Source organism: Eleutherodactylus coqui, chromosome 2 (assembly GCF_035609145.1).
Source record: "Eleutherodactylus coqui strain aEleCoq1 chromosome 2, aEleCoq1.hap1, whole genome shotgun sequence".
NCBI classification, from domain to species: Eukaryota; Metazoa; Chordata; class Amphibia; order Anura; family Eleutherodactylidae; genus Eleutherodactylus; species Eleutherodactylus coqui.
In genome coordinates, this window is record NC_089838.1 from 23,233,554 (window position 1) to 23,249,015 (window position 15,462).

The following is a 15,462-nucleotide window of genomic DNA, read 5'->3' on the forward strand; positions in this document are numbered from 1 at the left end:
TAAAATTATTAATTGCTGGATGGAGGACTGCACGATGTGCTGCAGCAGCTGGGGCGTGTTATATGAGGTTTTCAAACATTTGTGAATGAAGAATCAATTTCACTTCATCCTGCTTCTGCTTCTTTGAGATGTGTTGTGATGTTCTGCAGCAGCTGCGGTGTGTCTTATGATGTTCTACCGCAGCTGAAGAACCTCTTTAAATATCTGGGTAGCACAAACTTGTCAGTAAACGACACAGGAGAAATAACTTTCTGCAACCGTCCTGGCCAAAAGTTTTGGTTTTCACAAAGTTCTCCGCTTCAGTGCTTCTAGATGTTTTAGGCCGGTTTCACATCCGTGACGGAACCTCCGGCCAGAGAGTCTGGCACAGATGTGGCTGCAAATACCAACAACTGGGTGGACCTCATTATAGTCAATGCGGTCTGCCTGGCACTGTTCCAACGCATGTGTGAATGAGCGTATGCGTAAAACGCTGTGTGTATAGCGCAGTGTTTTACTGCGGTGAGAGACAGCATTTCGCTGCGAATGGAAGTGATTTTGGTCTGCACATGGCAGCGTTTCTCACGCACGCCGTCATACGTGGTCTTACTGTTTTTTTTTATCTCCCGCTCGGTTCCTTAAACGATGGAGAGTATAAATGCCGCAATTAGGCCTCGTGTCCACGGGGAAAATCAGGCCCACTACAGATTCTCCATGTAGAATCCGCAGCGGGTCCCTGCTGCCCGCGGACATGAGCGCTGAAAATAGCATTATTACTCACCTCTCGCACGCTCCGGATCTTCCCTGCTTCGCGGCTTCATCTTCTCTCTGTCGCGGTGGGATCTTCTTTCTTCGGCCCGGCGGTTGCGTGCTGTGCGCATGCGCCGGCCCGAAGAAAAATGATCCGGCCGCGACGGAGAGAAGATGAAGCCGCGAAGTAGGGAAGATCTGGAGCAGGTGAGTATATTCTGATTTTGGTCTCCCGTGGATCCGGACGGCTTCCATAGGCTTCAATAGAAGCCTGCAGGAGACCCGCACGAAAATGGAGCATGTCCGGAATTTTTCATGCTCCATTTTTTTTTTTAATCACTTTTATTGACCATCTGCGGGTATTTATCTACCCGCGGGTGGTCAATGCATCTCAATGGGGTGCGGATCCGCATGCGGGTGATCCGCTGCAGATCTAAAATAATCTTTTGCCCGTGGACATGAGGCCTTATATTGCGTATGTACAGCTTTTATTACGCACCCATAAAGAACAATGAGCTCTATAGTGCGTAATACATGGAGAAATAGAACGCGCTGCAGTGTTCTTTACGTGCGTATTATACACAATGTAGATATGCAAGTGTGAATGGATCACTGAAAATCATTGTACTTTCATTGGATCCATTTACTGCATACTACGCATGAGTACATCGCACACGTAATACACGATTAGATTACGCTCATGTGAGCCTCCCCTTAGATGTTTCTATGGTATATTAAAGTACAATTATAAGCATTTTACCAAACACATCAAGTTTAGGGAAAGACACAACGTTGCCCCTTTTCAAGGCGTCTGCAACTCACCCTCGCATGCTGGAGCTTCTGAGCCAAATCCCGACTGAATGCACCCCATTGTTGCCTAATCAGAGCTTGGATGCTATCACAATTTCTGTTTTTGTTGGCCATGGACCCAGAAGTTCAATGTTTTGTTCACCGCCCCACTTATCTCTTATGCCTTGTGACATGGGGCTCCATCAGGCGTTGTTCATCACCAGAGAGCTCCTGGATGGTTGGGAGCGGTCGCTCTTGGAGGACGTGTAGATACCATTCTTTATTCAGGGCTGTGTTCTTAAGTAAATCTGTCAGCGAGCCCCACTCTCTTGGATGACAAGCCACCCCACACATGGATGGTCTCAGGATGCTTTACTGTTGGCATGACACAGGACTCATGGTAGGGCTCACCCTTTTCTTCTCTGGACCATAATTCTTCCAGCTATCCCAATCATCACAGACAATAACTTTCCCCAAGTCCTCTGAAGACAGATCCCTGTACAGAATTTTCTCTAAAGGGTGTGGATAGACAAAAACACAGAAATTGTGACAAACTCCAAGAGCCGAGAAGGAAGAATGGGCTGCCATGAGGCCGGTTTTGGTCCAGAAGTTGATATCCAGCATGTCGGGTGAACTGCTGAGGTCTCGGAGAAAGAAAAAAAAAGGGTTAACATTGTAAATATTGAGTCGTCAATAAAAGTTATAAAAACTTATGAAATACTCAGAAATTGCACATCGGTAACCACAGAAACATCCAACTAAAAGATCTAAAAACAATGAAGCGGCAAACTGTGTGAAAACTAAAAAAGTGTGTCAGTCTGAAGACTTTTGGCCACGACTGTAGAGAAAGAGAAGTGGTGTCTATGTAGCGCCTCCTCTCTGTAAAAACACAAAGTGCTTAAAGGAAAATTACCGTATATTATGTACTTCTTTATAGACTCCAACTCATTAAATGGATCTGCAGTTAGTAAAGGGCGATGATGAGCCAATCAAATTCCCTGCCGTCCCCCAATAAGTTATCGACTGTCTATAGCTTGTCAGTAGTTCCTGTCACCATTATAAGCTTCAGGCTTCACCTATAATGCATCAATAATCAAGACGGATGTCAAACTAAGCCCCAGAGCATGCTGGTAGTTGTAGTTTGGCAACGGCTGTGGACAGACAAGTTGTCGATCCCCGCTGTAGAGTGTCAGCGGTACTTAACAGCCTCATGAGACGGGACACGTTGGCATTTGCCTCCATTGAGGCGGCCAGTAAAGGAAGGCTTACGGAAGACGAGTCAAACAATCGTTGGAAAGAGTGAGTGCAAACAACAGTTGTTGCAAGTAATCCCAGCCACCAACACGGCCGCGAGCGATAGTCACTTCATCTCCGCTCACTTAACCCATTTACGACCAGCCACTGTATATATATACGGCGGCTGGTGCTGGTCCTAGAGGACCACCGATCGTAAAAATACGGAGGTGCTCTAAGTCTCCTGCCTCTGCAATTAGTCAGAGGAAGGAACGGGTTATCAGCTGTCAGTGACAGCTGATAACCTGGAGCAGATGGCAGGAGGGGTTTTTAACCCTTCCTGCCTTCTGCTTCCCCGATATACAGCACTGTATGGGCAAAGTGAAAGTAAGATGTTCTTTCACTACGGGAGCCTCGGGGGGGGGGGGGGGGGGTCATGTGACCTCCTGGGATTCCCTGCTACTGCAGAGCTGGAGGGTCAGACTAGACCCTGGCAGCTCTGCAGGTGACTAATGTCACCACAGGGGTTGCTTTCCCCTGTAACTAGGGCTCCTATGGACGCCCTATATACAGTGGGAAAGTGTCAAATAAAGGGGAAAAAAAAGTGAATGTCCCCCAGAGGTCTTATATGACGTCATGGGGGACACAGATAGTAAAAAACACAATTACATACATGAGTAAAACAAAATAACAGAATAAAACAACAATACATACAAAAGAAAGAGAATAACACAAAGCAGACGCCAACAAAAACCGTCGCCGTATGCACCCTGTAAACCAAAACCATACATACTGTATATCAAAACGTCCGAAACAAATAGAGGAACCCATTCCCATACTTTATTTTAGTGTAAATATAAAAATAATTTTAAAAAAACTATAAATGTTAAAAAAAATAATTTTTTTTTTAGCATTTTACCCCCAATAAAACTAAAAAACAGAAAAAAAAGTCAGTGAAAAAGATATTTAAAAAAATAGTCCTATATGTCACGAAAAAAAACGCAGCAAAAATAATTTTGGTAGCTAAAGGAAAAAAAATAGAGCAGTAAAACCCCCACATGGGTAAAATCCCTAAAAAGTGTCTGGTCCTTAAGGTGCAGAACAGCCTGGTCCTTAAGGGGTTAAAAATAGTCACCGGTTGATCAAAAGTTGCCCGGCATAAAGTCACATCTGTTCACATAGGAATGACTTGCAAACAACTTTTCATAGAGATCGCCCCTATGAACGCAATCTCGGCGAAATATTGTTTCCAGCGCCTACATGAACAATAGTTGTAAAGGTACCGCAACGCTGACAGCTCTCCGCAGCATAATGACCCTCTAGACAGGCAGAGCACACAAGGTAACCAGAACACGTCATCTGTAGTCCACACCTATGTAGACCTGGCGGGTGCGAGAGCGGGAGGGCCCGTCACCTCATAACAGAATACTTTACATTCATTACATAGTATATATTTATAGATGCGGGAGCTCCTCATACGCCCTTCTTGTCATACAGAGTTAAAAGGGAACCCGTCAGCAGGTAGGACCGCATTCTTAAGATACCTTGTAGGAAACACGTGCTGTTAAGAGGACACACCATACAGTATTGGCCGAGAGGTGAATAAGGTGACAGCAAGACATTGTAGATGTGGAGGCTGGGACCATGCGGTGCCAACTACAGCACTGATGCATATACAGTGGGCACTTTAACCCCTTAATGCACCATGATGTAAATTTAAGAAATTGAGGTTTGACGTTTGTATGGAGGATCGGGAGCCAAACCGATTCCATACAATGCAGGTGCTGACTGTCCCTACAACTGACACCTGCTGCGATCAGCACTCCCGCCAATTGTGGCCGTCAACCCTTAAAACGTCCTGATCGAGTTTAGGGAGGGGGAGGAGGGTTGTGAAGGGCCGACGTAATGAGATCACGGGTGCCGTTCAGTTGCCATGGCAGCCGAGGGCCTTCTGAAATCCTCCAGGGCTGCCATCACAGATTGCCTGTCAGATTGCGGTATGATGTAACATTATGGTATTACATACTGCAGAAGAGAGCAAACTATCGCAAGTTCATGTTCCCTATGGGGGGTGTAAAAAAAAAAAATATATAAATTTATTAACAAAAAAAAGGGAGGTAATAAAAAAAGTTTAAAAAAACAAAACAAAAAAACCCTTTTCCTATATTATATATATATTTAAAAAAAAGCAAAAAAAACATTTGGTATCGCTACCTGCACCAATAAAAGTCTGATCTATCAAGGTAATACAAAATCTGACTTTTTTCAAAGTCCTGTGTGCGGACGCTTCCATAGACTTGCATCATAAGGGTCTGATCACACACAGCTGCTTTGCTGCAGATTTTGTAGCAGATCTGCAGCATATTTCACCCCTTCAATTTGAATTTAATTGAAAAAGAGTGCAATCTGCTGCAGAGACTCACCGAAACACCCTAAGGGAACTTTCACACGGCCGTAGGAGTTTTTATGTGCGCCTGCCAGCACTATAAAAGCGCGAGAACGGGTGCACAAATCTAACGTTTGTGCGCCCGTTCAGGCGGCACAGGCCCTGGCGCATCCACGTTGAGCCCGCAATGCCATTGGGCCTCCCCTCCTTCCTCCTGTCCGGTTGTTTGCAACAGGAGAAGGCGAAGCTAAGCTCCCGTCTCCTATCATTGCAAACAGCCGGAGGGGAGAGAGAAGAGAAGAGGGAGTTTAGCAGTCACGCTGCTAAACTCCTTCCCACCTCCCTTCTCCACCCACTGTCATTGGCTCCCATAAGAACCCATGCAGGTCAACGTATTCTGGCCTGAAAGATAGTTCCAAGACTATCTTTGCGGGCCTGCGTGAAAGAGATCGGCGCTATATTGGCCCAGCCGGGCGCTTTCATGCCGCGGGAATACAGCCATGTGATATGATGCATTGGAATCCAATGCATCAGATCGTAGCATATATCAGCCGGTCGTGAAAACGGCGGCCGATATACACTCGTGTGAGAGAGGCCTAAGAGCATGTTGACGTGGGGCAGTTTTGCTGTGGCATTTATAGTAGCAGCAAAGCTATTAGATTTTCAAAATCTTTTCCACACGCTGCAGAAAAGAAAATCTGCACAAAATCCATGCGGAATCTGAGCCGTGGGGAGAACAAATCAGCTATAGCCCCGGATTATCAGAGCAAATGCCACCTCTTCAAATGAGGAGTGATTTCCGCCAAACGGTGCAGTTTTGAACGGCGCGTCACGTGACACGGCCGGCCGCGTCATGTGACGCGGTGGGCATGTCACATGACGCGGCGGCGGTGGGCGGGGAAGAGTCTTCACGCTATCTTCCGCTGGTAAGTATGGGGTCTCTGGGGGGCGCCGTGACGGGCTTCGCCGCGGAAAATTCTGCGGCGGAGCCCGTCACGCTCGTGTGAAGCTGGCCTTAGTGTATGCTCACACGTGGCAAATTTTCTGCCGATTTTCCGCAACAAACAAGACCTGCAGCAATTCTGCGCCATTTCTTGTGGATTTTGACACCAATTGTGGTACAGATCTGCAGCAGATTTCACGCCTTCAATTGAATATAAACTTCTATGGAGCTGCGCCAAATATTGCGAATTTTCTGTGCGTTTTCTCAGCTGTGCAAAATCTGCCATGTGTGAACACACCCTCAGACACCCAAAAACCTGCATGCGACTTCACCACAGGTCTTGTCCCCCAGTAACATTTACAGACTTTTGTCCTGGGATTATACAGCAATGCCCTGTCCCTAGCAGGGGCCATCAAGGGGGTGACCCATGAGACTTCCAATAGCCAGCAAAACATATAGGCTGCAGCGCCTTCAGGGTTAATCCAGGTACAGCGTCTCATCCTTACATATGGCCGTGCTTCCAACTACAGCTCAGCCCGCTCACTGGAACAGAACTGAGCTGCAGGACCATAGTAAGGATGACACCACCAGCATCTATTCTCGTTGAGCCCATTTAGTTCAAGGCAGGACCCCTATAAAGAGAGGTTATGAGATTAACGGGCCCTAACTTTTAGCCCAAGACACAAAAGGAAGGACATACCGACATAATGCATGTTGAGCGCCAGGTACTTGGACTGGAAGAGGGGGTTGTTGTTAAGGTTACTTCTTTGGATCTGCTGGAAGAAGGAGCTGACGTCCCACCGGTACAAGACATCGAGCAGCATGATGCTTGGGACGCGCAGGGCCACATTCAACATGGCCTCTAGTTTCTCTTTTGCACCCATGCTGGATCCCTTTGGAGCGAATTAAAGTTGAGCTGTGGGAAAAACAAACAAAAACGAAGGATACGTTAATTATCAGAGGATTACAAGACACTATATATAGCGGCTGAGAACCCGTCAGACTACTATGTTTAGCGCAGTCCCGAATATCAAAGGAATCGGGAGAGTGTCTATTATAGGGAATGGTTACTAACCAGAAAGAACGTGTAACATTCCTTTACTGGTCCCCAAACAGGCGGATGTCATTTATCAGGATGCCCCGAGGATGTGCCGCCAATGTCAGAGCTGCTGGGATGGGCGATGCAGAACCAAAAAGGGGGCGATGCAACGTATTAGCTGCACTTGATTCTAGCAATGACGAAGAATGTCAGTAATTGGGGGCCCAACAGATATTGGGGGTCTATTAAGTGCAAACATCATCTGCGATGAGACCTCATAAACCTACCCAACTCTGCTGCTGTGTGCCATGTCATCCATGGAGCGCTATGGACTCTCATACACTCCAGACCAGCGCATGCGCTCACCATTTATTCCTCTTGTGGGCAGAGTAGTTGCGCCCATCTGCCCATGGGGGGGGGGGGAGGGGCACACGAACTTCAGGAGTATGTTTGTAGCGCTCCATGGATGCCGTAGCACTAGAGATAAGCGAGTATACTCGCTAAAGGCAATTTTTCGAGCGAGCATTGCCTTTAGCGAGTACCTGCCCGCTCGGGACAAAAGGTTCGGGTGCCGGCGCGGGGGAGCGGTGAGTAGCGACAGTTAGCAGGAAGGAGCTGGGGGGGGGGGGGGGGGGGGGAGCGGAGGTGGAGGCTGCCATTTTGGAAGACTGTCGAGTAACCATTCGCGACCTAGCCCAAAATATCACAAATCATCCAAGACCGTCTTCGTATGCATAAGGTATCCGCTCGCTGGGTTCCCCGGCTGCTCACACCTTTCCAGAAGCAGGAACGAATCGAATGCTCCCAGGCTCTTTTGACAGACTGATGATACAGGATGAAAGCGGTGCCCATCACTACGGTCCGGAGACTCAAGACCAGTCTATGCAATGGAGGCATCCAGACGCACGTGCCCAACCCTCGGCAGGCAAGGTCATGCTCACAGTCTTTTGGGACCAGCATAGAGTCGTCCTGATGGATCTCCTAGCAGAGGGTACCACGATTACTGGGGCATACTACCAATGCTTCACTGCTGTGGAAATAGCGTGAGGCCACCAAAAGCAAGAGACGTGGCATGCCCACTAAAGGTGCCCGCCTCCTGAGAGATAATGCCCCAGTTCACAACTCACATGTGGCTCAGATGGAAGCTGCTGCGGGTATGAAATTCCTGTCGCCTTCTACAAGCGAGGGGTTACAGTGGCATAGAGTGATGGGAGACAGGTGTGTCCCTAGGTGGCACCTATGCAGGGAAGGACTAATAACTGGGCCAAGTTTCGTTGCCCTCAGTCCACAGCAAGTGGGTCAGGGGAAGTCTTTAATGAACGCCCCTCATATAACCCAGGAGTCAATGGCCGATGCAAGCCTAAACACTGGGGGTATATGTTGGCCTCCAAAGACACCAGCTCTGAAGGAAGCCCAAACCACGAGGCGCAGCGATATCGCAGGGTGGAGGTATTCTCCGGCAGCCCGAATACATGCCGTCCGCTCAGACTGCCACACGTCTCAATGTTATCTGACACAGACGCATCAGAGGAAAGTTCAAGGAGGAGATTGTAATCATCCTGTATAATAAAGCATTTGGAGATCATCCAGAGCACCGGTGTAGCAGAGCCGAGGTTGTTATATACATATTTTGGATGCACGCCGAAGCAATAGATCTGGAATTTTGATGGATCCATTAAAAAAAAAAAAGAAACAAATCCCCCAAAAAACAGGATCTGCTTGTATCCATACAAGAAAACTGAAGCGAGACGGGACAGACGCAAACTAAAGAAGTCACTGGGATGTTACTGGATCCCTTTCCCCATGTTTCTGCTCTTAGAGTCCATTCACTCCATGGATGTGGATCCACGGTGGACGTCACCCCCGCTGCAGCGGATCGGTGCCCGTGCCAATGGTGGGCATCTTGACGGAGGTTTTGGTCTGAATAGGCATCAAGATCCACAGCAGATCCATGCCAAGATCAGCCCGGGGTGAGCTTACCCTCGCGGTGGAGACGCTGCCCTCCGCTTCCCAGTTGGACATCTGAGGTTCCGTTAACTTGCGGTTATGTGATCTCTAAGAATACGTTCACACGGCAGAATCATCCAGATCGCTCCCCCCCCGCAGAGCTGGGCTGCAGATCCACATCACGCGGCACGTCGTTTTTTCATTTTTCGGCCCAGATTTGAAGTTTGCACGCAGTCGGTGGCGTACGGACTATGGCGCTAACCGCCACTGAAAGTTACCTCCTGGATTGTGTGTGATTTCTGCCTAACCCTGCGGTGTGAACGCACCCCAGTACCCCGCAGGTCATCGGTGTAGGTGTCCCACCAGCAGCAGACACCGGGGTTGTGGGGCTCACTGTCAGCAATGGAGGAACTCCTGATGGACGGAGGAGGGTCAGGACCCAGCGACGGGCGAGGATTCCTAGGTGGGTTTAGGGGCTTCATGACGTTTTCTTTAAACCAGCAGTGAAGCTAATTGTTACGTAACGGAATATAACCCTTCCGCACCATAAGACACGCCAGCAGTACAAGACCTCCTGGGAAGTTTGCCCTTTGTGGACGGGCAGAAGCTGCCAACTCAGCGGTGAAGTTTACTTAATCCAACATTAGGCGGGCACAAAGATTAAAGCAACAAACAAAACCGGCGTCATAAAGTAACCCGTCACAGGCACCAGGCACCACCAGCGGCGGGCACAGGCTCAGTAATCTGCTCTATGGACTGATGTAGGCATCGGATAGGTCCACATTTGGCATCACCGCTCCTGCCCATTCTTCCTCAGGTATCGCCCCCTCCTGGTGTGATTACGCCAGCCACCTTCTCTACAAGGACCCTTCCTGGGAAACACTCTCCACCCCCCCCCCCCCCCATACGGCCCGACGCTCTTCCATGGTGCGTCCGCATTACCTTCCCGATCCGTCTCCCCTCACAGACCTACAACCGAGCATCAAACTACTACTACATAATCCCCCCCCCCTTAGAGACCCCCACCGTACTGCTGCGACCTCTGAAGGGGGGGCCGAGTATACATCCGCTTCAGTTTACTTGGAGGAAACTAAACAAAAGAAAACAAACAAACAAAAACTTTCCATGTAGAGCACGGGGTCAAAGGGAAAGGCATCCCTCCCCGCCCCCCTTATATGTCACATACGGTGTCAAAGGGAAAGGCATCCCTCCCCGCCCCCCCTTATATGTCACATACGGTGTCAAAGGGAAAGGCATCCCTCCCCGCCCCCCCTTATATGTCACATACGGTGTCAAAGGGAAAGGCATCCCTCCCCACCCCCCTTATATGTCACATACGGTGTCAAAGGGAAAGGCATCCCTCCCCGCCCCCCCTTATATGTCACATACGGTGTCAAAGGGGAAGGCATCCCTCCCCGCCCCCCCTTATATGTCACATACGGTGTCAAAGGGGAAGGCATCCCCCCTTATATGTTACATACGGTGTCAAAGGAAAGGCATCCCCCCTTATATGTTACATACGGTGTCAAAGGAAAGGCATCCCCTCCCTTATAGGTCACATACGGTGTCAAAGGGAAAGGCATCCCCTCCCTTATAGGTCACATACGGTGTCAAAGGGAAAGGCATCCCCTCCCTTATAGGTCACATACGGTGTCAAAGGGAAAGGCATCCCCCCCCTTATAGGTCACATACTGTGTAAAAGGGAAAGGCATCCCCCCCCCCCTTATAGGTCACATACGGTGTCAAAGGGAAAGGCATCCCCCCCCCTTATAGGTCACATACGGTGTCAAAGGGAAAGGCATCCCCCCCCCTTATAGGTCACATACGATGTCAAAGGGAAAGGCATCCCCCCCCTTATAGGTCACATACTGTGTAAAAGGGAAAGGCATCCCCCCCCCCCCCTTATAGGTCACATACGGTGTAAAAGGGAAAGGCATCCCCCCCCCCCCCTTATAGGTCACATACGGTGTAAAAGGGAAAGGCACCCCCCCCCCTTATAGGTCACATACGGTGTCAAAGGGAAAGGCACCCCCCCCCTCCCCTTATAGGTCACATACGGTGTCAAAGGGAAAGGCACCCCCCCCTCCCCTTATAGGTCACATACGGTGTCAAAGGGAAAGGCACCCCCCCCTCCCCTTATAGGTCACATACGGTGTCAAAGGGAAAGGCATCCCCCCCCCCTTATAGGTCACATACGGTGTCAAAGGGAAAGGCATCCCCCCCCCCTTATAGGTCACATACGGTGTCAAAGGGAAAGGCATCCCCCCCCCTTATAGGTCACATACGATGTCAAAGGGAAAGGCATCCCCCCCCTTATAGGTCACATACGGTGTCAAAGGGAAAGGCATCCCCCCCCCCGTATAGGTCACATACGGTGTCAAAGGGAAAGGCATCCCCACCCCCTTATAGGTCACATACGGTGTCAAAGGGAAAGGCATCCCCCCCTATACGTCACATATGGAGTCAAAGGGAAAAGGTGGTACCCCCATGTAGCAAACACAAGATCAAAGCAATGTAGCAGCCCTCTTTCATACGCCTCGCACAGGGTCACCAGGGGGTAAGCACCCCTTTCATACGTTCCCAAGAAGCTCCCTTCTGTGTCGCACACAGTGTGATGTGAGCGGTTGGTGCCGTCTTCCATGTGTTGCGCAGCGGTTCAGGAAGGGGATAACAGTGCTACCTGCCATGTCCCTGCAGGGTGAAGAAGGGGTACAGGGGCACCCCCTTACACATCACACCTGGAGTCAGGGAAGGACGAGTCATGGGTGGGGGCAACCCTTAATGTCACACAGGAGCAAGAAGGGAGGCACCATCTTCTACATGTCAAACCCCAGTATAGAGAAGGGGGCAGCAGCGTTACCCTCCATACGTCCCCCGTCACACCCCGGTATAGAGGGGGGCAGCAGCGCTACCCTCCATACGTCCCCCCTGTCACACCCCGGTATAGAGGGGGGCAGCAGCGTTACCCTCCATACGTCCCCCCTGTCACACCCCGGTATAGAGGGGGCAGCAGCGCTACCCTCCATACGTCCCCCCTGTCACACCCCGGTATAGAGGGGGGCAGCAGTGTTACCCTCCATACGTCCCCCCTGTCACACCCCGGTATAGAGGGGGCAGCAGCGCTACCCTCCATACGTCCCCCCTGTCACACCCCGGTATAGAGGGGGGCAGCAGTGTTACCCTCCATACGTCCCCCCTGTCACACCCCGGTATAGAGGGGGCAGCAGCGCTACCCTCCATACGTCCCCCCTGTCACACCCACGGACGGGGGAGGGGGCTCCTCATACATGTACAGAGCAGGAAGCCACTAGTGTAGTGCAGACAGCGCCCCCATACAGCCCAGCACGTACATACCTGTCTGCGTCTCCTCACTGTCTCCCGGGATCCATCCTCAGGCCTCCGGCCCACTCTCCGCTCGCGTCGCACGGCACAGCGCCCCCTGGTGACGGCGGACACAGCTGTCACAGCGGTTCGCACCTCCGGCCTCCCGCGGTCTCGTCACCGGGCTCCTTTAGATCACGGATTTCCGGCCCCCACAGCGCTCCGGGCCGCTCACGCAGCGCACATCACATACAGCCCGCTACCCGCCCACAATAACAAACAGCGGCCGCGCTGCGCCTGCGCGCTCTGACACCGCGGCCAACCCCGCCCACATACTGGCACCGAGAGCCAAAGGCGTGTGTCATACGGCGCATGCGCAGAGCGAATCTCTGGGAGTAGAACTGATAAGTGACCTGTAGCTATACATGCAGCCTATAAACGGCATTCTGCTACTAGTTGCTCATCCACACTATACCAATGTTTGAAGACAGCGCCCCCTGTAACACTGACAAAAAATACATTTTTCTGGGACTCCGGGTGCATTCACACGTCCGTATTTGCGTGGACAATACGCAATGAATAGAGCCCATTGATTCCAATGCGTTCGTTCACAAGCTTGTATTTTGCATTCGCAATCACGCCAAAAAGTACACAGCATGGAAATGGCGCATATGAAACCCATTAGGCTAATTAGAGCACCTAAAGGTGAGTGAGGAGACTTATAAGGTCATTCATGCTCCTCTGGGTAATATGCAAATAAGGGAGATGGAACAATACCTCTGCAGCGCCACCTATTGGAAGGCAGCATTCAATTCCCAGTCATTGTTACAAGGCTTGTATAAAGAGTCTAACATTGACTTGCAGGAATGCTGCCTTCCAATAGGTGGCGCTGCAGAGGTATTGTCCAATTATTTGCCTATTTCCCTGCGTACCATGCAGAGTGTGCCCCATGCATCGCTCGTCTACATCAGCCCATTTCAAATGAATGAATGGGTTCTTTACTCGTTCAAGTTCCGTTTGATGCGCTATGAACAGAACTTGCACAAGTTTTGCATCGTGTAAATACAACCTAAACTAGTGATTCCCAACAGGGGTGCCGCGAGAGGCTGCCAGGGGTGCCATGGCTCTCTGTCTGGAAATCACGTTGGTACGAATATTAACTTTTTCCACAATACTTCTGCCCTATTCAGCAATTCCAGCAACCTGATTGGTTGTTTAGTGAATCAGCCAACCCAAACAACCAAATAGGTTGCTGGAATGGTTGAATAGGGCAGAACTGTTGTGGAAAAAGTTAATATTCCATCGGTACTGTTGTATCTTGTTGCCACCGGAAGTGTTGTGGCGACAAGATACAGCCGACGCCCCCAGGAGGTGTTTGGCTGATGCTGTAGCAGACAGTCCCCAAATGTGTTCCACTGTGGCCCTGCATCATAGCCCCGCTGTCACTGTACAGTGAGCCCTGGGATCTCTCCCAACCACCCCTACGATTCCCCGGGGCACACAGCGTTTATCGGGGTATGCGGCGCCTGCTCACTGCCGCCACACAGCGGACAGCGGCCCTGCAGAGGCGACCACAACAGACACGGAGAGGGGGGGGAAGAGCCGGCTGCCGGCACGGAGCAGTGATGCGGCACAGCGCAAGAAACACCGCGTCTGGCGGACCTAAGGCAGCAGTGACGCGCCACACACTCACAAAACACTTGCCAGGGGACGGAGCTGTAAGGAGCCATTGCCGAAGCAGTTGGCAGACAAAAGCCAGAGGACGGAGCTGTGATGTAACAGTGCGGCACAGAGCCAGCAGTTGAGATGGCAGTGCAGCAGCAGTAGAAGACTGACAGCGGAGGTGGAAGCGAGCAGTTCACCCGGGAAAAAGCTGGCCGCAATAGGGCTCACCTATTACTGCCGGGGCCTCAATAGGGCTCGCCTATTACTGCCGGGGCCGCAATAGGGCTCACCTATTACTGCCGGGGCCGCAATAGGGCTCACCTATTACTGCCGGGGCCGCAATAGGGCTCCCCTATTACTGCCGGGGCCGCAATAGGGCTCGCCTATTACTGCCGCAATAATTACTACCAAGGCCACTGTGGGGGTCATCATTACTACCGGGGCCACCAATATAGGGGGTCGCCATTACTACCAGGGCCACCAATATAGGGGGTCGCCATTACCAGGGGGTCACCGATATGAGGGTGGGACACTATTACTACACGGGGCAGATTAGTTGTGGAATCTTTAGTAGCTGTAGCAGCAAAGTGGATGAGATTTTGAAAATCATCCCCATGGTGTGGAAACAATCTGCACAAAACCAGTGTGGACACTGACATGAGGTGCGGGATTTAATTCCACATGTTAATTTTAAATATAATATATATCAATAGCCCACCCAGCGCTCCACCTGTGTTTTTTTTAAAGCCCTGTCCTTTTTATAACGATGGAGGTAAAAATCATATGTCGTAATAAGCCCCGCCCCCTGACCACACCCCTAAATACAGCCCCTTTTGGTAGGGGTGCGGCGCCGTAAAAAAATTTTCCCAGGGGTGCCCCAAGGCTGAAAAGGCTGACCTAAACTATGAATGCCCTATTCTTAGCATAGGTCACCAATAGTGATTGGCAGAGTCCGCTGCCCAAGATCTGCACCGATCAACTGACTGAAGCGCCCGTGGTGCTCCGGCCTCTCCTCTTTGCACACGTAATACGCTGTACCAATCTGCCATAGGCTCCCATATTGCCGCTCACACATATTGTGTGAAATGTATGTGCAAGAAAGATCGCAGCATGATGTATGGTGGCACGTATTACGTGTGCATACGCGGCAAGATAGTGCATGGTGATTGGTGACGTGCAGCAAGTATGCAGTCACTGTGTATTTGCTTCGTGCTATAAATTACACCCTTAGGGCGCCCACCCACTGGCGTTTGCGATTTTCGTGCGTGAAAAACGCAGCGTTTTCGCGGCGTTTTCGCGGCTTTTCCATTAATTTCCATTGACTTTCATGGGTGCATTAGGAGAAAAATAAGGACACATATGCAACTGACAGTTCCTATGTTAAAAATCGCAACGCAACGCAAAAAAAAA

At 50.4% G+C, this 15,462-nt stretch overlaps 1 protein-coding gene across 1 annotated transcript in view; it reads right to left on the reverse strand.

Moving 5' to 3' along the window:
- Positions 1 to 12,662, reverse strand: part of RNF145 (ring finger protein 145) — a 36,896-nt gene extending 24,234 nt beyond the window's left edge. The window contains exons 1-2 of the mRNA XM_066590479.1: positions 12,421 to 12,662; positions 6,781 to 6,996 (exon numbers count right to left, since the gene is read on the reverse strand). Of these exons, the coding sequence (XP_066446576.1) occupies positions 6,781 to 6,964 (184 nt within the window). The 5' untranslated portion in view covers positions 6,965 to 6,996; positions 12,421 to 12,662. The remainder of the gene's footprint in view (positions 1 to 6,780; positions 6,997 to 12,420) is intronic.
- Between the last annotated feature and the right edge of the window lie 2,800 nt (positions 12,663 to 15,462).